Source organism: Porites lutea, chromosome 12 (genome assembly GCF_958299795.1).
Source record: "Porites lutea chromosome 12, jaPorLute2.1, whole genome shotgun sequence".
NCBI classification, from domain to species: domain Eukaryota; kingdom Metazoa; phylum Cnidaria; class Anthozoa; order Scleractinia; family Poritidae; genus Porites; species Porites lutea.
This window is the reverse complement of record NC_133212.1, coordinates 12,711,253-12,738,417: the sequence shown is the minus strand read 5'-3', so window position 1 is coordinate 12,738,417 and position 27,165 is coordinate 12,711,253. Positions and strand designations below refer to the sequence as shown.

At 38.1% G+C, this 27,165-nt stretch overlaps 1 protein-coding gene across 1 annotated transcript; it reads left to right on the top strand.

The window, feature by feature from the left end:
- The first annotated feature begins 1,215 nt into the window (after positions 1 to 1,215).
- On the top strand, positions 1,216 to 26,504 carry LOC140921476 (uncharacterized). Its single transcript, XM_073371479.1, has 32 exons — positions 1,216 to 1,541; positions 1,768 to 1,893; positions 3,520 to 4,212; positions 4,908 to 5,090; positions 6,190 to 6,285; positions 7,291 to 7,397; positions 7,882 to 8,065; positions 8,330 to 8,602; positions 9,197 to 9,472; positions 10,005 to 10,127; positions 11,201 to 11,320; positions 12,778 to 12,875; positions 13,282 to 13,473; positions 13,574 to 13,642; positions 13,965 to 14,070; positions 14,413 to 14,547; positions 15,189 to 15,264; positions 15,617 to 15,737; positions 16,322 to 16,374; positions 16,799 to 16,928; positions 17,403 to 17,500; positions 19,522 to 19,624; positions 20,091 to 20,253; positions 20,856 to 20,922; positions 21,841 to 21,907; positions 23,100 to 23,185; positions 23,785 to 23,911; positions 24,133 to 24,174; positions 24,461 to 24,631; positions 25,099 to 25,144; positions 25,728 to 25,840; positions 25,985 to 26,504. Exons 2-32 carry the CDS (start codon positions 1,827 to 1,829, stop codon positions 26,084 to 26,086), a joined length of 4,287 nt encoding a protein of 1,428 aa, XP_073227580.1. The 5' UTR covers positions 1,216 to 1,541; positions 1,768 to 1,826; the 3' UTR covers positions 26,087 to 26,504.
- Positions 26,505 to 27,165: the final 661 nt, after the last annotated feature.

Here is a 27,165-nt window from a genome sequence, read left to right as displayed (position 1 = left end):
TATTCAATTGTTCCTTTCTTTCTTACTTAACTTTTATTTTACTTTTTTTATTTGTTATTGTTTTGGTACTGAAATCTTCAGGTCGAAGGAAAAGTCAATAAACCGAACAAATTTAATAAACCTACCTTATAACCATGCATCTATTTACCACTCTTAGATGATTGCATAACACAAAAATTCATTTACATGTTGAAAAAGTGATGATAAAAAGTGATGAGCCAATTGACATTTGGCCCTCAACCGTCTTTCCAGAAAATTCTTTCATTTTTGGAATGTATCACAAGCGTATCCCGCTTCGTGATAGCTCTCGACCTTTTCAAGTTCTCAGGCCATAGTAGAACCTGTATGCGACTTGCTTATATATCATTACATTACATTATGGGAATTTTTAGTGAAAGATACTAAGTGAGTTAGGTAATATGCATGTTAGACTTATCGACTCTCAACCTAATCCACTGAACTGAATCAAATAATTTTTCCAGCGGCGTGATGCTACCTAGCCTGCTGCAGGTGCGTTCTTGCCCTACAAACATCCTACTGCATGATCAGCCCTCCCCCGGTTTCAAAAATTAAAGATGGCGACTTCACCGCACGGGAAAAGGCGATCGCTGGCCCGAAAAAATACGCCTTTATTGCAGGCTACACAATGTAATAAACGATGAGAATCCTTAACAGCTTATAAAATCGTCAGCAAAAATAGGAGACGGCGGTATGATTACAGTTTATATTAAGTATTAGTTAACTGCTTTCTTTAACTGCCGGATGGGTGATAATGTACGTAAATAATGACAAAGGCGTTGACGATGTTTAATCAGAGGACCGCGCGGGGGCCTGATGTCTGTTGTTTTATACTGACACATCCTGAAAGGTTACTTCTAACTGAGCAGAGGCCTCTTTTCCGCTCTGGAGAGGCAGATCAGAACTTTATTTATTTATTTATTTATTTTTGGCTATTCAAAACCTCGAATGTGTATGTAGATAAAAAAAACAGTTCTAAAACAAGCGAAATTAAAATGAAACATATAAAAATAACATAAACCTTTTTTAACCAATCATTGGCTCCAGATAGTCATAATGAATAAGTTAATGTTTGTTTGTTATCCTTGGCTAGTGAACTGAAACTGTGTCCACCGTCAATGCAAACATTATACGTGTAGACACTTTTTTGACACGCGAACGTGATTTGGCCGAATTTCTATTCATCTATTCAAAATCCTCTCACTTAGGAGGCACTCTATTTCAACTATGGATTGCAAGTCATGCGGCTACTTTTACGTTTGTTTGAACAAATTAACAACAACCGATAAGGTCATTTAATCCGTCGAACCAAACCGCAAAGAATAGACACTGCTAAGCTTGGGTCAAAAGGGCAGAAAAAAATGCGCATCACTTAACTACTTTAAGAATTGTTACGTTGTTTTGTGTTTTAAAAGTTCAAATTGCTCATTAGTAGTGGTTGCGTTCAACTAGTTCCAAGAAGGCATCGAGACAATTCACTGGCACAAGCCAAAAACACTGTCTTTAGGTAACGCAGCAATAAGGTAAATATAATTCAAATTTTCAGCTTCACAACGAGTGTATTTAGTTTCTTTGCATATATAGTCAGTGTATAGTTAAGTTACTGCACCATTTCCACTGAATTCAAACCGATATTAACTCCACCACTCACACCTGAGCAATGATTCTGATGTAAGATTTCGTTTTTTAGCTTTAACTGTTTGTTTGATGCGTGGATGGCCTACTGACTACTAATTTGGTTGTCTCTAGAATTTGGACTGAATATCATCGCCAGGGAATGCTATCCACTATATGATACAGATAAAAGAATGAAATCGGCGATATTCGGTTGCAGTATTTTGGTTCTCACTATTCTTGAGTGGCAAGGAAATGCAGGTAAGCTTTAAGCATATTACAAGACATAAGGCCACTAGATTAGCACTTGATTAGTTACTTCGTTCATTTTCTTTTTATTGTCAGTTGGCTTGCGTTTAACCTCGTAACTTTAAGGACAGAATTTCGTTATGGTACACCGACTTCCGACCAAATGGACCAAATGGTTAATCCATCCGTAATAATCCTCGGCTCAACTTTGTTCTTTCTGCTAATTGATTTAACTTAAGTTATGTAATATAACATCCAGAGTAACAAGTAAGATCTATAATTTTGATATTTTCGGTTACAAGTGCTCAGTTCCGTAAACTGAATCCAGCCTCAACCGTCTAACCCCTTTTCGCAGTCTATCTGAATTCACATTTAGCTATCCGTGAAATTAGTCACTACGCAAAAGAAGGAATATATGCTTCCAAACGGCTTGATCGATATTTACCATTTCGTTCAGGATTAACATGTGTGGAAACAAACATAACAGTTATATGAACGATCTCGAAAGCTTATGCTTGGAATGTTCCTGTTAATTGTAAACGATTTCGCATGTTGTAACTTCAGGGGACTGCAGACAGCATCAAAATATTTCAGAAGTCTTCAACGGAACTTATTTAGCGTTTCCAGCGTTTTAATCTCGCGTTTTCAACACTGAGAATGTGAAAACGTCATTAAACTACCTTTCAATCGATATTTTAGAAGCTCTGGATCTTTAAGTTTCATTTTGGGATCATTTCTGTCGTCATTTATTCATTTATTTATAAGCAGATGTCAACGGAGGCATTTATCGCGTCTGGCTTTATGCCACAGCCCTTAGTATCTGGCTACTGGTCTTGCATTGTAACTGGGAAATCGCGAAGTGTCAGAGCTCCGAGTATTGTGTTGAATCATAGAATCATGTTTTGTTTTGTTTTTTTCAGTATGAAATACTATTGAAAAACGAATACTCTAACAATTTTACAACGACAATATGTTTCGAAAAAAAGGATCTAATATAAACTTGTGTTGCTGTGAAAAATTAAGCCCCTAAAAAGACAAGTGAAAGAGGGTGTATATTAAATGAATAAATATTTTTTTCCTCTGATTATTTACCTCCACCACCCCACCCGCTGCAGTAATCATTCTGTCGTTACATGAACAACTCCTCTTTGTATGCTTCGATGTAGATGAAAATATAATGGAAAATCCTTCCATGCCTTTACTTTGAACGTACACACACTAATCGCAGAACACCAAGCTTTGAAACTGATAGACATGATTAACTTTTACTCTAAATTTTTAGAAAAAAAAACCACACGCACACGCACGATCTCTCTCTTTCTTTACTCGCAACACAAACAGATGAACAGATGTACAAGACAACAAAGCTATGTCTTTGCCAGAATGCATCAATTGTTGTGAGAGGCTAAGACTGGTGAAAAGTGAGTTGGCCTTTCAGTTTGCTAGACTAATATGCGTGCACAGCTTTCGCCAATTTCACAAATAACTCGTAAATCAGGTGAAACTGACGTGTGTAGGACGTAATTGGTAAGCGAATCAAATTTTTATCACGTTTCTTGATACATGTAGAAAAGAAACTAGGTGAGTTACGTATCTAGAGATAGGTGAATCATCTCTTTGTGCTTTTCTTTTTCTCAGTATATTCTCAGGTTTTATTTAATTCTGCTGCCCACTACTGGCCTTTTAATCGAGAGACAGGCATTGTCGATAGCAAAACCAATGTTACTGGAGTCAAATACGGTCAAACGAAAAACATTTACTACAAGGGGCCTGGATATGGCTTTCTTCATACAGACGGTAAGGCCTGGATAGATCTGGGAAACTTCACTGATTCATGTTTAGTGGAGCCGGCGCCATGTCAACCAGCTCTGACTGTTTTCCTTTGGCTGAAATATGCCCAGAATAAAAACTGGACATACTTCGTGGGTACATCGAGCCATCTTACCTATTCAAAGGGCTTCACAATATACAAAGAATCTGATAAAAGAGCCAAGGACTCTATTGTTTTGAGAGTGAATGATGGTCAACGAGAATGGTCAGGAAACCTTACGTTAAAACCGAAAACTTGGTCCCACGTGGCTTTCACTTGGGATGCCAGTTCAGGTTTGGCGCTGTTTCAAAACTGTCGTCAAATGGCGTTGATTTGGGAGAGTAAACTTCAAACACCAATAAGAGGCAACCGATCAAATATTCTGGAACACCATCTGACTCTGTCTGGCGCACAAAACAATGACCCTAATTTAGGCTCCAAGGCATCTTATGAAGATCTGGCCGTGCTGTACAGGAAGATAAAACCAGCCGAATGGGACCTGATTTGTCACCATAAATTAGGTCAGTTTGCTACTGATAAATGAGGTGTCTTAACTTAAAATTACCCTCAGAATGAACTCTCTACATGGACTCGAGTATGGTCTATTTATTACTTTGCAAAAAGTCAAGGCATTTAGTAAAAGTTTGCATCAGCAGTGTTCCCAAAAGCACCTCCCATGCACTTTATTGTTGGCTTAAAGTAGACCTGTCAAAATTCAAGAAAAAAAGAGGTAATGATAAGCAAGGTGGGGTGTTTTACACAAAAAGAACAGGTAATTGGCCTCCCAACTTAGAAAATATTCCAAAAGGTTGAGTTTGATCGTCCGGGTCAACGTAGTCCTGAATAGGGGCTGTTTTTGTTGACAGTGACTGACGTTTCGACAACCTGTGCGGTAGTCATCTTCAGAGTCAAAGTGAAGTCTTTGACTCTCAAGATGACTACCGCACAGGTTGTCGAAACGTCAGTCACTGTCAGCAACAACAGTCCTATTCAGGACTACTTTCACTCGGACGATCAAACTCAACCTTTTGAAATGACTCCTGGGTTCAAACCGTTCACAGTTTTAGAAAATATTGCTTCTCTTTCTGCCCCAGCTAAAACATGACAGACCAAGGGCAAGTTACCCCTAGCACATACCCATACCCACTTTCGTAGAGAGAGATAATGTGAAAATGAAATCAAATAACAAGGGATAATTCTTGCTTTCGTTAAACAGAAGCACCTCAGATCAACATCACTTGTCAAAGTTCTAAGAGATGGCTTACAGTCAGTTGGAGGCCACCACCGATGACTTATGATATATTAACAGGGTACAATGTGTGGCACTGGAGCGAGATTTTCAATTGGTCGAAAATATCGGTGGAAAGCGGAGTTACGTTTTATAATCTTAGTAACCTGAGTAAGTACATTGGAGTATCTTTAAATTGCAGGATAACTTCAAGAGAGGATAAAGGGGACAGAGAAGGCATCCCCCGTACACACCCTATTCCATAGGTAATTCGTCTCGAGTTATTTTTAAGACCACATATCCCAAGGGGGATAAGACAACAGCCAATCGCATAGCGCGAATGTGTTCCGCGTGGATGACCCACGCTCAGAGCCACGCGTCCTTCACGAACTGACGCTGAAAAATATGGCGCAAGACGCGGAGAGCGATATTGCTATTCGTTTGGTCGACGAAAACGACTAAAGAGAGATTTCTGCTAAAGCTGTGTCAGCGAAACGGAAATTAAAAAAGAATCGCCCTTCCTCTCTTGTATAGAGCTAACAGTACAGCAGGGAAATCCTTAACAGACTGAATATTCTGTCAGGATCATTTATAATTTACAGTTTGAAGAGAGCAATTTCTGGTTTCATATTTATTCTTTTATTAGTCTTTTACTATTCAACAAAAATAACACTTGGCGTCCTACTTGCTTTATTATACAAACGACCGGTTTCAATAGACCGGCGAAATTTCTCATTTTATTAAAGCACTGAGGTTACGACAACTTCGAGTTAAACTGATTTCACGGGTTTTCCTGGGTGAGCGCCGATTCATTTCGCTTCAATATTCAGGAATGCTCTCGATCTCGTTACGCTTTCATTGCCTTTCGCCCGACATGTTTTGGACGGCGTTTAGTCATGCGAAACCTCCACGAAACATCCACACAGCACGCGAGGTAACTTTATCCCAATTCTAAAAATAACTCGAGACGAATTACCTATGGAATAGGGTGTGTATGGGGGATGCCTTCTCTGTCCCCTTTATCCTCTCTTGATAAGTTACATAACTACACGAGCAGCAGCTTGTAAGTTTATTGAATATTTACTGTTAGGCTAGGGAAAAAGTCAGATCAATAAGGTGAAAAAAAATTATTAAATAAGTATGCATTTGCTCTTCTTCTTCTTCTTCTTCTTCTTCTTCTTCTTCTTCTTCTTCTTCTTAAGGCGCCGCGACTAATCGCGTGGTTTGTTGAGCTTGGTATTAATTAACAGAACTAAACTTTATCTTGCAGATCCAGGATCTTCGTATAAACTGTATGTCCAAAATATGTTCCGGTTCGGCTCTGGAAAAACTAGCAGCGTGATTGACTGCAGGACGGAAACTGAAGGTACTTTGATATGTTTATATACAGCTGTATACAGCTGTTTCAAAAAACGTTGTCGGAAGAAAAGCAAAAAGTTTAAGCCAAGGCTGAAAGGTAATATGGGATTTTTATAATGACCAGCTAGAGGTCCTATAGGAGTTTTGCGGCCACTCAATGGCCCTGAGAACAGTATGGAACGCCTTTCTGTAAGCCGTGAGAGGAGTTCCGTTGGACAACTCTTAAAACAGAGGTGGTTGGAGGGCCTTTAAACAGTAGGGAGCTTCAGCAAATACAATGGCGACAAAAGAGACTGTAAGCAACAATAGGTTTAAATGAGCAAAACAACAACTTAATTTGTACCTGCATCACGCTTTTTGTCCGTGGCCGTTGTTGCACGGCTACTGCTTGAAATGTCTCATCTTTTAGAGGGGAAGTAAACAGCAGACCCCAATTTTCTTTTCTCTTCTTTTTTTTTTTTAACTTAAAACTAGTCCTGTGGAATTCATTTCCATAGGAATCGCCATCATTTAAAAATTGAACGAGGTGGAAGGCGATGTGGTTGTCCATACATTTTCACATGCTGGTGTAGTGCAGAATATTACCTGCAGTAGACTTCGGCGAGTTTTAATAAATTCTTGAGTGGGAACCATTATTAGGTTATAATATTTGTTTTCGCCCACTTCGTTAATACGTTATGCAAATTGTAAAATGAAAAATTTAAAGTCATTTTTCCTTGCTAATTAGCCGAACAAAATTGCTTTCAAAGATGGGAATAAGCAACAGTGCACTTCGACTGAAACGTAATTTTACCTTGTGCTTTTTAAAAAGTAAAATGATAAGTATGGTTTAGTGTAAATGACGAATACAAATCAGCGACCACTTCAGTGGAGCGATCGGTTTGCCAGCAAAAGACGGATTTGAAACAACCCACATTACCTTGCGGTCTTGGCTTGAAGACTTTTTGCTTTTCTTCCGACAACGTTTTTTGAAATAGCCGTTAAAGTGATTGGCACTTTTTTTCTGGATTAGTTTTGAACCCGCCCTTGAACATTAGTGTGGAAAAGACGTCATCTAGTGCAATCATGATCAAGTGGCTTCCTCCTCCAGGTAGTTTAAAAGATGTAATAGGATACAAGGTGAGCAGGATTTATCGATGTTCTTATTTATTTAATTATTTATTTATTTATTTTAAAATTTATCTTTCTAGGATATTCTTAAGACAGCCCTCTTTCATTGGTTAAACAATTTCATAGCTTATAAACAATCTAAACGATTAGGAAACCTAATTAAATTCAGCAACAGTGCTCTTATTGGTTTTTGGCGTATGTCATTAAACGCGTGCTTAGCTTATCCAGAGTTTGATACGATTGCTTCTTTCTCTGTGTACGCATTTGCCCGTGCTTGGGTTGCTAAATTGTGTTCTGCGAAACTCATGCCAGTTAATGTAAGAAAAGATATGAGCTTTTTGTCAGGGAAGAAAGCTATTTACTAAAAAAGGTGTCCCTTTTAAGCCAAGCAAGTATTCACCTTCGATCTAAATATTTACAGACTTGTTGATTCTTATTTTCTGTAGCTCAGTTAAACTAAATAGTGAGCTGTATATTATTTTAAACATTTCAGATAACGTACAGTGTTGTAAGCTCTCTTGAAAATCTCTACATTGCCAAAGTGGGTGCTGTAACATCGTTTCTCCTCACAGAACTACAAATGAATACAAGTTACATAGTACGAGTTTCAAGTTACGGTGATAAGCGATTTAATGACAGCAACCCCGCCTCAGTAACAGTAAAAACAGATTATGATGGTAAGGAAATTGTTGCATGCTAATTTCTTGTTTAAATTAATTAATTGGATGTAATTTATTTTTGAGTTTTAAATAAATTGAATTGAATAGAATTACCATCAAGTTCTGTTTGACGCTTTTAAAGACATTTCTTCCTATTATTTATATCATGTGATCAATTATAGTAATCTCTCTTTTTCCTTAATACGTTTGTTGGGCAATAAATGGAATGTCGACATTTGGTTTTTTTAAGCAATTAACACAACTCAATATTTCACGTTGCAGATAGAGCATCAGTTACCGAAACCTTTCTAGAATTAAAAAGCTCTACATTCTTGACCATAACATGGAAAAAGCCAAGAAATAAATACAAGAAGTTTTCTTACCGAACGTTTGCAAAGTGGAAAAGTCATGAAGGAGTGGAACATATTAAAGAAGTGTATACGGGCAATGCAACCACGTGTGATTACTTTCCTAAAGGAGGCCTTCCTAGCGGCAACCTTAATTTTGAAGTGTTCGCGTACGTGGTAGAAGAAATACCTCTCGTTAATATTGTGGGTATGTAAATGAAAGAAAATGTTATGTCTTACTTTTAAGTGAAATACGTGATAATGATTATATTCTAAGCTTGGGTTACCTATGACACTGAGTGTGTGTCGTCCAATAATCAATTAAAAGTTCTCTCAAATAAACTCTTTTTAAGCCTGTAAGCATAAATTGCTAATGCAAATCCCGTTCTTGTAGATCTATTGATAAGTAAGTAAGTAAGGAAGTATATAAGTAAGTAAGTAAAGGAATAAGAAAGTAAGTGAGTAAGTTAGGAAGGAAGGAAGGAAGGAATTTAAAGAGGGCTGAATGACCCTGTTGCCCTTAATGTGTTTTATTCTCACAAGTCTTAATAAAGGTACCAAAAATGCACACTCTGTCTATTTGGGATGGGACCCTGTGTGATAACTTTCAAGTCGTCGGCGATAGGTATCCTGTTTAAGCAGACGATCCTGAATGTGTTAAGGAAATGTCTTAGTATAGGTCACTTCTTTACGACATCCATTCGCTATTTCACTACATCTAAACATGACTTAATTTAAAGAAACCCACCATCTAAAATATCTCAATAACGTATGGTTTTGTATTTACTATTCGCATCCCTAGAACCTCCAAGAGATGTCGTCATTGTATCTGTGGGTTGGTCTCACTTAATTTTAAAGTGGATCTCGCCTTTTAACGGAACAGCCATCGACTTCGCTGATTCTTATCTCCTGATCGTCTCAACAAACAAAGAGAAGGTGATGAATATCACAACCACCAAGACGCATGCCCGAATTGATGGCCTAAAACAGATGACTTACTATTTAGTAAGCCTCCAGGCATGGAACAAACTGGGTTATGGTCCGCCTTTGAATCCAGATATACATTTCAGAACGCTAGGTAACAGAACAAGAAATAAAATTAACAATTATTCCACGAGTGCGCGTTGGATATGATGATGGTGGATAAAAGTAATCTCATATCCAACAAGCGTGAATGGGAGAATTGTTTTATTAAAAACGCTCGCAAAATATCGAGAATTCTTCCCGACTTGTTTGTAAGAACAACCGATTTTCAGCTTGTGTTTTTAATTTTGAGCAGACACGTACCGTAACCATATTTGGAGAGCATGGTAAGATGACTATAATGGCTTATATATCCAATGATTCAGTTTTTAATGAAGGCAATATCAACTGTCTTGGTTCAAGTGAAATCGTTATGGCTTCGATATACCTTATGTTCACTTCAGTTTCTTAATTCTATGTAATTCATTAATTATAATAATTTAAAGCTGATTATATAGTGCTGCTCTTATAGTATCCGAACACATGACGGATTTGCTTTCGTCAAAGAAAATACAATCAATAATAAATCATGTAAAAAACAAAGAGTGTTTTTCGTGACAACTGTGCTTTATTCAAACTTTCTTTAGATCGCGATGAGTGCTCAGACAATTCCCACGATTGTGACGAAAACGCTATTTGTAGCAACACAAGAGGCTCGTATATTTGTAAATGCAAAATGGGCTTTATGGGAGACGGCAAAAACTGCGAAGGTATGTCGCTTGTTGGTCAGTATTATTTACTCTTTAAAGTGTCAAAAACAACAAAAATAAAATTGATAAAAACTGAAACAGCTTATTTCAAGATGAGAGAAAATGTTGGAATCAACCTTATTACCACAACCAAGTTCCTGATAAATAATTTTCCCTCTTTTTTTGGATCTTCGATTATGTGTATTGAATTATTCATGTCACACACACATTATACCAGGGGTCAATTTAATGAAACTTTGACACCTGTAATTTACCATTGTAGCTATTGTTCTCAGGCGCTAAAACAATGGCTACGCTTGTAAAATTACACGTGTAAAAGTTTTATTAAATTGACCCCAGGAGCCGCCTATCCTGATAATACATATTCATATAACAGAAAAATATTAAAAAGTTTTCTTGCAGTAATTTAAGATGGAATCCATTAAGAAATTGAGTGATTTTAATTTTCAGTGAACAAAAACCTTGTATAAGAATATTTTAAGCCATATTGCATTCTTTTTTACACTTTTCAAGGGATGTACATTTAAAATAGCTCTTTTTACGGATACAGCGGCCATATTGATTTTGAAGTATTATGGGATGCCCAGGGGGCATTGAGCACGGTTAGTTATCTGTAACAACATCAAAGACAATTTCTTACGGGAGCCCGAGAAACTATATTTCAAATTTCACAGGAATTGTGAAAAACAGGTAATATTCTGAAAATTTCATTTGTAACATGTCATTTTGTGAAATTTGACATTTTATTTTCTCGGGCTCTCATAAGAAATTTTCTTTGGTGTTATTACCATCAACTAAATACATCCATAGCTCTTGAAAAAATGCAAAAAAGGATGGGACATTGTTTAAATTATCCAGATACAAGGTTTTTGTCCACTGAAAATTAAAATTACTCAATTTCCTGATGGACTCCGTCCTAAATTTTCATAATAATTGTCTTAATTGTTCGTGTAATATCACAGGAAAGGACGTTATGAAAGAGAAACGTCTACACATCGTTTTAGAGTAAATGAAATAAACAAACAAGAATGTGACTAAAACGTCACAATTTTAAAATATTGCATATTGTACAGAGATTCCTGAGGGAGCGAAAGACGATGATTTCTGCCCGACCGAGAGTCTTGCTGGCATCGAATGGCATCAGACTTTGACAAAGCGCCAGGCAGTCACGACTTGTCCACCAGGAACTTTGGGTAACGAAACGTATTCCAAAAATAAGTTGATTAACAGCTATGAAACATTGCTTAAAAACGTACCTAATCATCATGTTACTATTAACGAGCGTTACGGGGAGGGAACACAACACTCCTAAACATCAGTCAGGTCAGCTAACATACTAGGTAATCCCCTTGAAAAATATTCGAGGAAAAACAAGCACCAGGGCAGATTTTTCGCTTAACTTAGATGGAATACCACACTTTGTTAGTTTAAAAGAACCATTTTGTTTGCCAGATATGAAAGATATGGTCTCTCAGGAGGGTTGTGTTGCAGTTTAGAATGCAGATTATTCCTTGTCATCCTGTGGGTGCACTAAAAGCACGACACTCATTAATTTTCAATACCGATTTCTGAACAGAATACTTCCCACAAACTCGTTTCTAACAAAGATCGGTATCAAGCAAGACCCAAACTGCTCCTTCTGCCGTAACACTGCGGAAAATCTCGTTCATCTTTTCTAGTATCGTTCAAATGTTTTAGCAAACGTTTTGGGTAAACTTGACTGATAAGCTTGATGATTGCGATTTTATACCTAGAGATCAAGACTACTCGAAAGATATAGCAGTTTTTGGGCCTAGAGTCCGATAGCTCTAAATTTCTCTTCAGTTAAACTTTTGCTTTGTACTAGCCAGACACTGTATCTGGGGTTGTAGAATCAGTAACAAGACCCATCAGCTAAAAATGTTTTTGAAGGCCCTTCAGTTCCAATATAAAATTGAATCCTACAAACAAGTCTCTTTGTAAAAGAAATGGGATCCTTTGGTCCCACTCCTCAATGTTAATTCTTAGCTTGCAGATTTATATTTGTTCCCAAGTGACCTGTATTCTCTTGAGACGGCTTTCTCGTATTTACATTGTTTCCTCATTCAGTACTGCTTACTACTAACGGCTTTTAAAAAATATATCAGTGTGTTCAACTAACAGTTTTGATCTTTAAGAATATCTTATTTTATTATTACAACTGTTATCATTTATTCATTTATTTTTTATTACTTTTTTTTTGCAGCTTTACTTATTTACTTTTTTCTTATTTTTGTATTTTTGTATTTTGTACTGTAGAACTCCTCCACTCTTGTGCTCATTTGTTTATTTATTTAAAGAAAACGTTTTTAAACGTGTGGCTTTACGTCAACGGGTAAACGATTTAGTCGATGGTTTCTTAAAACGTTGATTCCGTACCAGCTACACATACGACGGCATGGAGACACTCTTTATTGCGCCAAGTAATAGTTCTCTTTCATCATTTGGCCATCAGTTTTTGCCGCATGTCGCTCTGAAATTTAGCGAACCAATCTCGAGATTATAGCTATCGCTATAAGAGGCATAGGAAGCGGTAAATCGATGCAAAACGCTTTAGTGTCTAATGTTCACTGTCTCTCTATTTCACTGATCATCAAGTACTTAATTTGTCTCGTTATTTTTTGTTTGTAAGGCACGGCTATGAGACTCTGCTCAGGAAATCCAGCGGTCTGGCAGTTACCTGACCTCAGCAATTGTGTTTCAAAATGGATGTATGATATCAAAAAAATGGTAAGCGCTGGGTTAGCACTGATGAGTTGATGCCTTTGTAGCGAAAAAGGAAGAACACCACTCCTACCCTCCCACCCCCCCCCCCCAAAAAAAAAATTACTGTTGATCTGAATTTAAACTCGATAGGGCAGCCAATAAGTTTGCTTTGTGCTATCCAGATGGGATGATTGGCTCAATCAAGATGGAAGCATTGCATCGGGTCATAAATTGTGACCTAAAACTCGCAAATGTTCCCTTATGATTCACGTGGTGTATCAACTTATCGGATAACCGAAAAGTTATTTCGGATACCAAAAGCTACTGACAAAGTCGAATATTTAGAAAACTGATTTCGTATTTCATAAGTATTTCACCTTCCGTTTTCCATACTCCGCATGACCCTTCCTTGTACATCTGTCCCTTTCAGCTGGATAATTCAAACGTCAGTCTTGCTTCACTGGCCAATCAGCTTTCAAATCTCACAGATGTCAAGAACGGGAAACCATTGTACGCAGGAGATCTAAAACTTCTAGTAAATATCATTGGAGTGTTAACGCAGAGGGGACCTGGGACTAGCAAAAACGGGAGCACCCAAGAGACGTCACAGACGTTTCTAAAGGTAGTTTGTCATGTTATTCAATCTATTTTATTCTATTCTATTATTCTAATAAACCTAAAGAAATCCATCGCGTGTTGTTCCTTTTCCGTTCCTTTTTCAGGATGTTGTGGGGACTGCGAGCAACATTCTAGATGAGAAAAATCTTCAGACTTGGAATTACATGTCGAAGGTGAGAAGACAATCACTTAGGTTGCTACCTAATGCCTGATATGCAAAACGCATTTTTTTCTAATTAACACTTGAACTAGAAAAGTTGAAAATTGAGGTTTGAACAGCTAAGCTATCTCAATATTTCTGCCTCTATTTTCAAACCTAACCAGTTATTTTCCAGCGGTTGGCATTTAATGTACCCATTTCAGGGCAGAGTGGTTTGATTGGTTTGCTAGTTGCCTAAGTCTTTTTTGATCTGCTTGAGAGACTTTTCTTTACTGGGCTAAAAACAGATTGTATTATTTACTTAATGATCTAATGTTGCTGTGTTTCATGTAAAGGAATCTCAGACAACGCAAGCAAGTTCACTTATTGACAGTCTGGATGTACTGGCATTAGACATGGCCAATTCCTCGCAGACAAATGTGACTGAAATGGAAAATATTGGTAGGTATTCCCTAAATATTGAGTACCCGCCTTTAAAATTATCTGCCTACCCGGTCCATCCGTTTTGCTCCCTAGTGACAGACTTGTCTATTTTTTGAAACCCAGCGATAGTCGCTTGACAGGAACTAAACAGGTACACCTGTGCTTTTTCTTCAATTTTTGATAAGACTTTTATAGGCCTTGAAACTATCAACCGAGCAACCTCAGTCAATTATTAATCTTTAACTTTTTGTTTGGTAACAATAAGCGTTTTCCAAAATTAGTACAAAACTGTATGAAAGAAAAGCCTTCCATTAGACCCAAAGTTGATAATTATATGATCGTTCTAATTTATCCTTCTAGTAATGACTGTGACATCTCTGGATCATATCAGAGGCTCAAAAAGCCTCGTTATGGAACAACAGGATGAGGAGGACAATTCCACTGCCAATGCAGTGTCTTTTCCAGCTTCTGTATTGAAACAAAATTCTTCAACTGGTATGGGCTGAAAACAATTACTAGATTTAAGTATGATTACTACTACGGCACTATCAAAAAAAAGGCCAACGGAGAGGAGACACTGTGTGTCGGCTTTGTATCGGAGCTACCTCAAGGAGTTGACTGATGCCCATCTTTCTAGGGTTCATGGCCTTTATAATCAACTCTCTAAGTAACTGAGTTAATTTCCCGGGGGGGGGGGGTAATCCCTACGATGGCCTATACAGGGAGGCTCCGCCCGAAAGGGGTATCTTTTTCAGGCTTCAGGTATATCAGAGGGTAGGGATTTCACTAATTGTATACAAGTATACAAAAAGGTAGGGAAATCTGTCATTTGGGTCTGTGAAAGGGCCCAAAAGGGCTAACAGATTAATTTCATGGCTTTAAAAAGTCGAGAAAAAGTTTTGTGACCGTGCATTTACAACAGTTAAAAGGGATGCAAAGTTCTAAACGAGGTATGTGTAAAGGGTACCATTTGTCAATAGAAGGTATATGAAAGTGGTACCTTTTCCGTGAAAAATGGTACATAAATGGGTAAGGGGTTGGACCTCGGGGCGGAACCTCCCCGTATAATCATTTGTTGAGTATTTTGCCCTTACTGGATTAAGAATAAAGTACAGAACAACCAATATGTATTGTAGGTTCCAAACCTGGTTTTGCCACCTTTGTGTCGTATAAAACGCTGGGTCCCTTGCTGACGCCGAGAAGCAAAAACAGGTATTGTCTGCTTTGAAACATCATATTTTAATGTTTTAGAACAACTGAGTTGATTCTTCATATTTCTATCAAGCTTATCTTTAACTTGATGTACATGTACTATGATATAGACATGCAAATTGAAAGAGTTTCAATGGCGCGTAAAAAGTTTACATATATCTTATCTTACAAACTACGGCATTGTACACAGCCCTCTAACCATTCAAAAGAATAAGGAGGTACTAATAGTGCTTAATCTTGGCTTTTCCCTCCAGAGTTAACAAAGTCGTTATTCAACGTGTGAATCACTTTGAACACAAAACTAAAATCACGACATCTTTAAGAATAACCCATATTTTCTCTTTTCTAACAGAGTAAATGAGCAACAAGAAGAAGTACCGTCTATAAACTCGGCTGTTGTATCTTTAAATCTTCGCCCACTTACCGCAAACACGTTTAAAGATCCCGTGATAATAACGTTACGTCACACTGTGGTATGTCTATCTCGCGATCTATTTATTAAACAATAGGATACCAGATGGTAACACTGAAAAACAGAGCGGTTTCAACTAAGTGCCATACAATTAATGAAACATTTACTCCAGCGTGTGACTCCTGGCTACTATCGCTGACCAATTTTTTCACCTACTTAGTCACAACTTGTGTTAGCATTGGCAGACCACAGAAATCACTGTTCAGCTTTTATGGCCACTCATTTGAAATTAGGCTGCTTTGGCTATACCCGGTGCATGCGTTTTGTAAGACAAGTTAAGCTCGCATTTTTCAACGACTTATTACAATAGCATAAACTAAGAAGTTGCGAAGTAAACACTGCAGCAACTTCAGCCTGAATCCACAGCCATTACGTCAAAAGAAACAAAAGCAAATTGAGCGGTTTCAGTGAGCGCTGGACGAAAAGCTCGATAGTGCGCGTCATTACGCTTACGAATCGCATAGGGAAACTCGCGCATGCACGATAGAATGTTAGACGATCGTCGGCAGAGGCTCCTTTCGCACGCTATTAGCGAGAAGAAAGCCTCTTCTTGCAGGTAATTCAATTCTAATCTTTTAACTTCAGGTCAGCAAGAAGATAAGAAGAAAACCATCATGTGTTTTTCTGGAGGTTGACAAGTAAATAAATTGTTTTTAAAGTTTGAAACATCTCTTTCAAGCCAAAAAAATACCTCTCATGAATTAATTTTGGAGTTCCGCCCTTACTCTCTTTTCATTTTAACTGTCTTCGAATTTCCTTGCGGGATATCACAAATTTAAAAGAAACTTAAGAGACACATAGTTTTATGGCTCTACTTTGAATCTACTTTGAATTAGTGTGAAGAAAAACGCACTAGAAGAAATTTCATAGTCTATTACAACAATGTTGTTCTAGTGAACTGCCTGGGTTCGTTAAAATAGAAATATTCTACATCAAGTTTTCTCTTTTTGAGTTGCAACAAAACAAACCACGCTCTAACCGTTTTGTAGTTGATTCCTCTCTATTCGGTCAGTGATAAAATCTGGAATCTGATCTACGTTTATTTGATTCCCTTTCCTTTAGAAATGGAAGTTGGTCTGAAGCTGGGTGTCATGTTAATTCAACAAATATAACTCACACTGTTTGTCACTGTTATCACCTGACGAGCTTCGCTGTGTTAATGAGCGTCAAAGAGGATATATCTCAAATATCAGTGAGTAATTTTCAGTTTTTAAGGCAGGGGCTTGCCATAAAATTAGGCCCCTTTTTCATTTCATCGATAAAATTCAAAACTTTTTCTCGTGTGGTAGTCCATATTCTTCTTCTACAAAATCAGTGGTGGCCTTGTTAGGGTTGAGAGAAGACATAGGACTTGGATCTGAAGGCCGGGTTTAAGAATTGTTATCCGACTCGAATTTTCTCCTTGTTCATGCGAATGATACTGGCGTAAGCTTCGATCGGCTTCATTAGCCGTAAGTACGCCTTTGACTTTTCTTCATCTTAGAAGAGCATCCATGTATGATGGCAAAATGACATTTTCCAGTTATTTATAATTACTTAATGTCATCCCTTTTAAATGGCAAATGCGATTCCATTTATTGTAATCACGTTGATGGATTTATGGCATTTCTTTCATACCAATAACATCGTTAAAGTGAACACTGTGATATTTGTTTTTTGTTTCCAGAAAGGGCATCAACTTGCTTTGAGTCTTATTACTTATATTGGCATTAGTATATCAATAGTTGCGTTGTGCCTCGCATTCCTCACTTTCCACTTCTTTAGGTGAGTTGCTAGCTTCTTCTTAACTTAAACCCTGTACAACAAGTAAAAGATGCTTATGATTAGTATTACTCTATACTCATACATCACAGTCTAAATGTTTTCAGTATGAGTAAAGTTTGAAATAAGTGCAACAATCGTTTATTGTTTGACACATAAGCCGCACGCCAGTACAATGTGCAGTGTACAATGGTTTAAGCATTTCAGTGTCATTGAACTGAAGAATATATTATCATAGAGAACAACCTCAAGACGACTGCTTATAACTAAAATTAAATTCTTTCGAAAAAAATTTAAGAAGTTTAATCTTAAACTATGTTCCCGATGTTTCACATGTACAAAACCTATTTAGTGAAGGGAAGGTGCCCCTACTAAAGGCTTCCCTCAGAAAGCCAAATTTTAATACATTATTAGAAAACGTGTTCTTTTGTTGCAAAGATAGCTCACTTTATAAAATAACTGAGATAGAACGCGCGAATTGATTGGTCAAAAACCCATAGTTATTATACCCGCCCGGTAAACCTATAGAAAACGGCATCCACACCACGAGCCTTTACACAAAACCGGCCATTGAATTGCAAACAACGATTTTATAAAATCTCAAAAAGAGATTAATTATTTATCCAGTACGCCTCTCTTTTAAAAAGCGTTGGTTTGCACATTTTATTACTGTTTACATTTTATTATTATTTTTATTACACTATTGGCTGCCGCCATAGTTTTAAATGTTATCAAGTACAAAGTTTAAATTCACATTTCGCGACGATGCGAAATCGCAAAGACTACAATTGTGTGAACTTCTGGTGCAGAAAGTTTCGAGAAAAAATTAAAAAATTTAAACCGATAGTTCAAGCATTCTTGAACTCTTTCTTACTTCAAAATTAAATTCTTGAATGAACGGCATTGTTCCTATAAGGACTGATCAAGTTCTGGTACAAAATCGGCCGCTGCAGGTTGTAAATAAGCTGTCAATGATGATGAAAGATGTTAGTTTCAAGGTAGTTTTTTCCAGCATATGCATGCACAAACCGTTCGGTAGTGTCAATGCCGTAATCTTACCCAAACCATCTGACTTCAAAAATCGGCAACTAATCCTGCCTCTAAGTTCAGAGCTACCACTGACATGCCGTCGACGGCTGTAGGTGCATACATGAGACAACTTTGCAAATGCAGCCACGTCGTTACTGCAGCGGTTGTTGGTCATGAAATACTCCAGAGAGGTCTTGAACCATTGCAGCTTGTGAAAAGTGAGGAAGTCGTTCATTACTATAGCTGCCAGTTCCGTCCAGAAAAAACCGATCGACTCAACAAAACACAGCCGCGTACAATTTCATGTTCAATCTCCTGCTTCTATATTGAAAAAATATATATATTCTTTCATTGTACATTCGCATAAATGTGTGTCGACTTTTCCTGCAAAACGGCTTACATAAGTTCTCGATAAGTGTAAAAACGTCAACTGAGTTTTAAGTTCGGCGCTAGAAAAATCGTGAGTTGTGATTGGCTTACGATGACTGTAGAGAGAAGACACGACTTGATCACGATATTTAAACCACATCTTTTGCCTGTAAAACTCCATTTTACTAAAAGTTATTTTATAAAAGCAATAGACCACACTTTCTATGGGTCTACCGGCGTGATAACCCACTCGGGATGTTGGGAGAACACTCGAAAAGCTTGTAAATCACTCTCCTTAAGGTTTTCTCGTGTTCTCCCAACATCCCACGTGGGTTATCACTCCAGCCTGTAACCCCAGAGAAAGTGTGGTCTATTGCTTAAATACATTGCGCATAGACACTTTTCACTTAAAAGCGGACCCATTTTAGCCTCTATCCCAGTAACACGATTTGCCCCTTACTCTTCATTCAGTCAAACTGGATTTCAGTCTCGTTTTTAAGAACGTGAATGACAACTACCAATTGGGCGAGCATCGGTTGAAATTGTATGAATAATGTGAGTCACGTTAAAATAAAAAATACTGCTTCTTTACCCACTCATCGTGTAAATGCGTTTCATTTTGACAGGTTTTCAAAATCTGGCCGTGCGTTTGTTCACAAGAATTTGGCAATATCGATGATTTTTGCCCAAGTGATATTTTTGTTTGGTATCAACAAAACAGGCAACAAGGTAGGCTATACTGCTTTTCTGTATACTCTGTTATTTAATAAGTTGAATTCTTAAATCCATGTAAACTGAAGATTGTGGCTCTAACAAAAACGTTTATTCAGCCGATACTGCAAAGTAATATAATTTTATTGCCATAAAATCGAACATCGTAGAACCAGACTGGGAACAATTTCCTTCATTTGAGGGATGGTCTGTGTATTGATGAGAGGTAGGCCAGAACCTGGATTTCGGCGGAGTCTCAATTAATTCAAAGACCTATTGCCAAAAGAAAAATACCTACAGATAACTTATACCCTGAAGCTGAGAATCGTGCCCCAACTGAAACTTTTCTATTCTCCCTCTCAAGACTTCTCACGATTTACCCATGGTTACCATGGATCACATCAGTTGTATCATATGTTCCGAACCAAATAGCATGGAACTTTTTTTTCTTTTTCCTTTCTTTTCTTTCTTCTTTTCATTTTAGTTGGCTTGTAAAGGAATATCTATAGCATTACACTATTTTTTCCTGGTATCATTTGCCTGGATGGCACTAGAGGGAGTTATGCTCTATCTGATGCTGGTGAAAGTATTTCACACTAAAACCGCACCTACAAGAAGCAAAAAGATTTTCTTTTGCGTTGGCTGGGGTGAGTAATTAAAGAGGCCAGGCAAGTATGAATTGTAGGGTTCTTTAATCCTTTCTTGTCAAGAATACATCGTGAGGTTGCGTATCATGTTCCAAGATCGCGGTAGCCAACTGAATGGTTTTTGATCTTCTTTACAAAAAATTTCATAACTGCTTTGAAAGTTAAAATCTGTGTGAGTATAAACTTATGTTCTTGTGAACTTTTTATTTCCGTAAAGAATAAATATTTACCATTTCAGAACGAACAGCTTTAGCTTTTCATAATAAAGCAGTTCACTTTTCTTCATCAGTTCTTTAAAACAACGTTTCCCGAATCCTTCATCTTAAAAATTGCTACATCCCGGCCGTATCCCATTCATAATTTTAATCCGGAATCACGCTCCTTTTTTATAATACCCTAATGGAACCTCTTCAGAATCAGCTATAGAACGGCGTCTATTGACATCTATTAAGTAAACATGTGTCATTTCTTTTCAGTTCAGCGAGTTCCGTAGTGGAATTTACTGACCTCATTGTTATAGTTTATTCTGACTAACAAGGCAATACAGTCTTGAGGGGAATTTTCTAAACATTTGTCTCTTCGCTTCACTTCTGTTAATATAGGTTTACCAATTGTAATAGTGGTAACATCAGTAGTCATGTTTCATCAAGGTTACGGCACTCCTTTTTAGTAAGTTTATTGCCTTAACATTATCTAGATGAAAACTACATTTCTTCTGTTCCGGCAATATAAGTTGTTTAAAGATACCGTGGTGTATTATGTAACTAAAATGAGGCTACGTTCACACAGTATCGGATAGCTCTTGCGCTGGCGCCAAAACCATACCGGATGGAGCTTCTGTTCACATAAAAGATTTCAGCTCGATTTCTGTGACGGGGCGAAGCTGCACCGCACCGATCTCGAAAGTGGAGCGTCATATATCGGATAGGTTCTGTGCCATACTTTGGTGCCGTTTGAACAGATATTCGGATTCGGCGGAAGTGAATCAATAGTAGTCTCAGATTTCAGCTGACATTTCAGGCTAAATGAATAGAAGCGAGGACTGGAATCCACTGAGACGGAAGTAAGTCAGGAGCGAGGACTGGGATTTAAGTTCGCTCAACCGCTCTGGTGGCATTTTCGATGTTTTGGTTACTTGTTCCAGTTCTGTGCCGTTGCTGTTCATACCAAAACAGATAGCTTTTCGTGTCGGCAAGGAAAGCTATCCAATATAGCCTGAGAATATAGCCTGAGTGAGAGTCCCCTTTGAATGTTTATAACGCGCATATACACGAGTATGTATTTTCTCAGTGAGGCAGTAATGGTGTTGTTTACTTCTTAACTCAGTACAACTCAAAATTAACAACATTTATCCCATTTTTAATATTAACAAAAAGGGCATAAGATAGCAATGAAGGTTAGCTACCAGTTGTCACTGCCATTAATTTACTGAAAATAGTTGCCAATATCGGCTTGATACATTGTTTTTGCAGCGGGTTTTTATAACAATTGCTTTGTTGCTGATCAGGCTTTATTTTCAATGTTCTGTTCGTAAGCACTTCTTCGTTATATGCTTCTGTTAGCACTTAATGTCGCTTGTTGTTTCAGCTGTTGGCTTTCTCTCGATCGTGGTTTTATATGGTCATTTGTTGGACCAGTATTGGTGGTTCTTGCGGTAAGTCAGCAAAGATGACAATAGTGCACAGACTGGGATGTTTAATAGTAATTGGATTTCTAATTGGATTTTCCGGTGCATGGGCGCATGATAATTACTCAATGTGCTAGAATGATCACAGTCCCCTACTTTTCCGCAAGATCGCCAGGATCGCCCCAGGCTAGACTAGGAACATTAGGAAGCAAGATGGCCGCCCGTAACCCAAAGCCCTCGATCTCGACGATCTTACGGGAAAATGGGGGTCATGACAATGAACAGTACTATCAATATGCCCAACTCCGCCACACAGCCAAGCCGACCAAAGGATATTCAACAATTTGAGGCAAGGAATTAACCATGACAAATTTGAGGAAGACTATCAGTTAGAGTGTCAATCCTCGTATCCTTCTTAGACAGTCTTACAGAGGCATACCAACGTAACAAGAACGTGTTGGGAAAACTAATGATCATTATTAAATATCAGAATAGGGAACTGTCATAGCCGATAGTAGTGAGCTTACACAACAGGACGGGAGAGGAAAGAAGACGGCAAACCTTGTGTGACAAGCGTGACAATAATGTTGTTTGAAAAACCTTTTCCGCCCAACTTCACCCTTCTTTAAACAGGTGTTTTTATAAAAGACCAGAAAACATTACCTTACCTGAAGATCACCACAAAACACATAAGTAATAGGCGACCTGTTGCGTAAACTCACTAACACTATAATAGAGGAGCTCCACGCGCGAGGAGCGCGCTTGAGCAGTGCCCCATTGCTAAGAAAATTTGGTTACCTAACCATCCAAGAAATTTTGGTTGTCACGTGACCTACGTCCACCCGCCCGCCCGTCCGTCCGCACCGCAGGAAAACCAATGTGAAATGTTACACTCCCTAGCTAGTGTGGGAGCCTGCAACCTGATATTGTACATCCATATTGTGGTCAATTGACAGCTGTCAAAACAAAGTATTCACTGACCAGTATCACATGACCGTATCGCGGGCGGGCTCAGGTGCCAAGCCATCGAGGTTACTTGGTTTTTTAAGTTTACCGCTGGCAAGTTTCTAGTTTTTGACTTATCGCAGGCTCAGCTCTAATTCGATTTTTTTATTGCAATGTTTTTTTTTCGTTAACGGGAGCTTCGCCTTTAGCCTCGGCTAAATCTATATATTATTAAACTCGTTGCGTCATTTTATCTCTGTTTTTTCCCTCATAGTTCAATTTCATGTGTTTGGGGATGACATTTAGAGTAATGGCCACATCAGGTCCATCAAATAACAGAAGGAGGACAAACAGAATAAGGTAAAAATAATAATGACTATAGTAATAACATCGGAGGGAATATTGATTAGTCTCTGCTGATGCTACGTTTGGTCACATTGCTATGCATCTGTTGCGTTAAAAGGACGATGTGGAAGTACGAGGAAAAATGATAACCACATTTGAAATTCTTGAGCCATAAAAACATAGGGAAAGTATAGGCAAGCACTTCATAGTCTACAGAGGAAAAGTGAAGTGAAATAATTCTTTCCTTCAAAAATAGTTTGTTGTTTTTCTGTTTGCTTACTTGCTTTTCTTTAATCGTTTCGGATAAGGCAAATTAGACCACGAGTAGCGTCTCATTGTCCTCAGGACAATTAGTCAAAGGAGAAAGAGCTAAATACAAAGCTCGCGTGAAAACGTCACGCAGTTCCTCGAGGTGGCGACATTCACGCGAGCTCGCGTACATAAATGAAGGCCTGGCTATACTCGCAGTCTGGAGATATACTTGCGGGTCTAAAGGCAGGGTCGCGGATAGGGAAACTATAAGCCATTAAGCCCCCATATCACCACCGTACTTAATTATTTATTCCTTTTATATTACGCTTGATGCATCATTTTATTATTTTTATATTCATTAGACGCTGGTCGAAAGCCTGTATGTTGCTGACCTGTATACTCGGTCTTACGTGGCTGTTTGGTGTTTTATATATTAATCAAGAATCACTTTTCATGGCTTACTTTTTTACAATATTCAACACTCTTCAGGTAAATCTGATTATCTTATAAAACGGAAATTCCTTAAGGCAGAATGGGAAATTTCATAATTCTTAGACAAGGCCTGAAAGCCTGAGTATTTAAATGAAGTGGTGTTCTGCTGGGTACAAGGACAGAATGTTAAGTAAAAATAGTGAAACCCGTATAACAAACTATTCGTTCTTTCCCTACCTCTTTTCAAACCAGAGAATCTTATATCACTTTTATTGCAGGGATTATTCATCTTTTTATTCCACTGTGTTGGAGACGAAAAAGTGAGTATCAAAAGATGGCTGTCATTTTTAATACTAATACGTGTATTTATCCCATGCCATAAAGAATAAAGCCAATCGGAAAGCTAGGAGCTCGTTGAATACTGTTGCGATATGCAACGGGTCGTATTTCTCGAAATAAAGTCCTTCAGCGTTACTCAAGGCCTTGCATTTCCCGCCAAACACCCCCAGGGCAGATTGCGAATGGTAAAACTTTTCATTTTAAAAAAGTGTCCCAGAGCAACTTTGTGAACACCAACTTAAAACCGAATTTTAACTTTCATTTCAGGTTCGTCTTGAGTATCGTCGAGTGCTATGCTGTATTGATCCTGACAAACGCTACTTGTTAACCAAACCCTCGGATAGCAACAGCAAGTCAGAATCTTCCTCAAAATCGAAAAGCCAGGTCGACAATTTTAAGGCAAAGAACCAGACACTTAGCAGTTCAGTTTCCTCTGTTGTAAGTATGGTCAATACTGTTGTAAGTCTACGTTGTGCAATAAAGAGCGTTCTACTTAATGCACTACACGTGGGATGGGGTGACATTTCCAGTCGTCACCTTAAAGGGACAATTTAAACCAAGAACAAAACTTCCCACGTAGTCTTATGACAAATAATATATACACACGAATTTAGGCACCACACGCTTATTTGATGGAGGGTCTTCAAAGGACATTCTTAGGCAGGATCAAACATTATCTTAGTGTTCTACAAGCATTCGTCTTGTTTTCTTTTGTCACTTAGTCTTGGCTGTGTTACGAATTTGCTATTCTGTTGTTGGTAAAATATACAGATGAGCTGTAACATATTAATTTACTCATTTTGATCGACTTTCGCTGAATGTAGAATTGAAGCTCAAAATAACTTCACTAAATCATTAGATAACCCGTATATATTTTGCTGTTTTTGTTTTCTTTTTTGACACAGGGAACTGTAGAAAGCAAAAGAAACACTTTTGTAGTTCATGTATCAGGTACGATCATATCGCCTGCGTGCACGATTTTATCGTCTATGCTCAAAAGGCACCGGCCTACTCGTTCAGAAACTTTGAACGCCATAAATCGAGGTTAAATTGTTAACCGGTAACCATAACCGTCTCAATTTTTGTACAGCAAAGGCGTGGCTACATGGATACCTGATAACTCAGCTGAGATTTGCTGAAGTAGCGCCCTGCGCGTGGGCGGTTGGTAGAACCTCTCACAAAAGTTAAAGATCAACTTGGGTCGTCAGCTCCGGGTGAATAGAGCATGAACATATCTCTGGTTAATCTTCATGTTATTTCACTAGAGCTTCAAACACCTTATTCCAAAATGGGGGCAAATTTAATTATTCTTTTGTCTTCGCGATAATTAGCCATCAACCGGCCTTGCCTGCCTTGTTTCAGCGTAAAAGTCTTCTTTTGAAACTTGCAGATGAATCGAGGCCAAGGTGGCAAATTAAGTAAAAACTGAGAAAAGTAATTTTAATTGAAATATATGAAATGAATCATATGTTAACTTCATAAAAACCATATTGCCAGCAGTTAGGAATAAGTTGTATAACTCGTTGCTTTCCAGATGGAAAAGTGCGAGTGCGAGGTGTTGCTACAGATGAGCAGAACAGGCATCTGGTGACAAACCAACGCCAAAGTCAATCAAGTCACTCCAGTTTTGGCCAGGCGGTAGCTCAGGTATTATTTAAAAGCGGCAGGTCACAAAACCTTAACTCAATCAATAATTTTTAGTTTGCCTGTGTGTTTCTTCAATCACACTTTTCGGTAATCTTGTAATACCGTAAAATTTCATTATGATTCTTTTCAATCCTTTCTTTGCAGATTCCTAATGGCCGGCGACACTCCAGCGCATCGGCAGCCAGTGAGGATTCTAATCACGAAAGTGAATTGCATGAAGAGATCCCACTGAATAGAAAGAACTAAAGACTAGTCTTATGACGTCACCTCTGTTGAGATTGCCAAGAGTCTCGATCTAATGAACAAAACAACATTTGATAAAGAATTATTTATGTGTGCTTCATCCCCTTTATAGCTACAGTTCAGAGACAAAATACCTCATCAAGTTCTTTCAAACTTGTTTTATGAGGAGAATTATTACTTCTTTTACTCTCTTTTTTGGGCCTTTCCTGTTTAGCTGCGCGCGCAACCATCGATGATGGCGTTAACTGAGGAAAACAGAGGAACCTGGGACATGGACAAGTTTGGGAAAATCCGTCGGCTCAACTGGAAAGAGCGCCTTTAAATTTATAAAATTCCAAGTTTGAAGGTGATTTGTTGAAAACTAACGAAGAAAGTCGCGAAATTTTACAGACGTTTGTATGGTGGACAGTTATCCTCGCTCGTTTAAGCGTATCACTTTCAAACTTGTTAAGTTTACTACTTTTAAGGAGCTTGTTTTTACAGTAGTGTCGACGGATTTTCGCTGTTTGGTGCATGTGTAAAGTTGAAAAGACCTTCGAAGGGTCTATTGTGCGACGTCGGATGTTAAATGATATCAAAAAGCAAATAGACATTTTGGCGCGTGTCCTAGACTTGTAAACTGGCACCAAAAGAAAAGAATCGCGTGTGTTACACAACTGTTAAAAAAAGATGTCTGAAACAGGGTTCGACTGTACTGTATTCGCAATTGTACTGTCTCCTCCGAAAAAAAAGGTATTTTGCGAAAGCTTGATCGCCACAAACTATGTAAAGTATCTTCAAACGCTTCCGCATTCTTTAAAAGAGTTCAAATAACGATCAAAAAGGCCACTAAGATTATTGGCCTCAGAACACAACACTGGGTCGCCGGGTGCTGTCTCAAACTGCACTAACCGATATGGTGCGTTTGGGGAAGGGGGCGCTATCGCTTCTGCTATTAAAATGTGTGGGACTTTGTATGATTGTGACCTAACTGATCGTCTAATTGTACTACGAGTCAGTTATTGTGGTCAGTATTGCTTTTTGGCCATTTGAAGGTTGAAAGAGGTTTAGATTTGTCCCTCCAGTCCAGTACCGTAAATGAT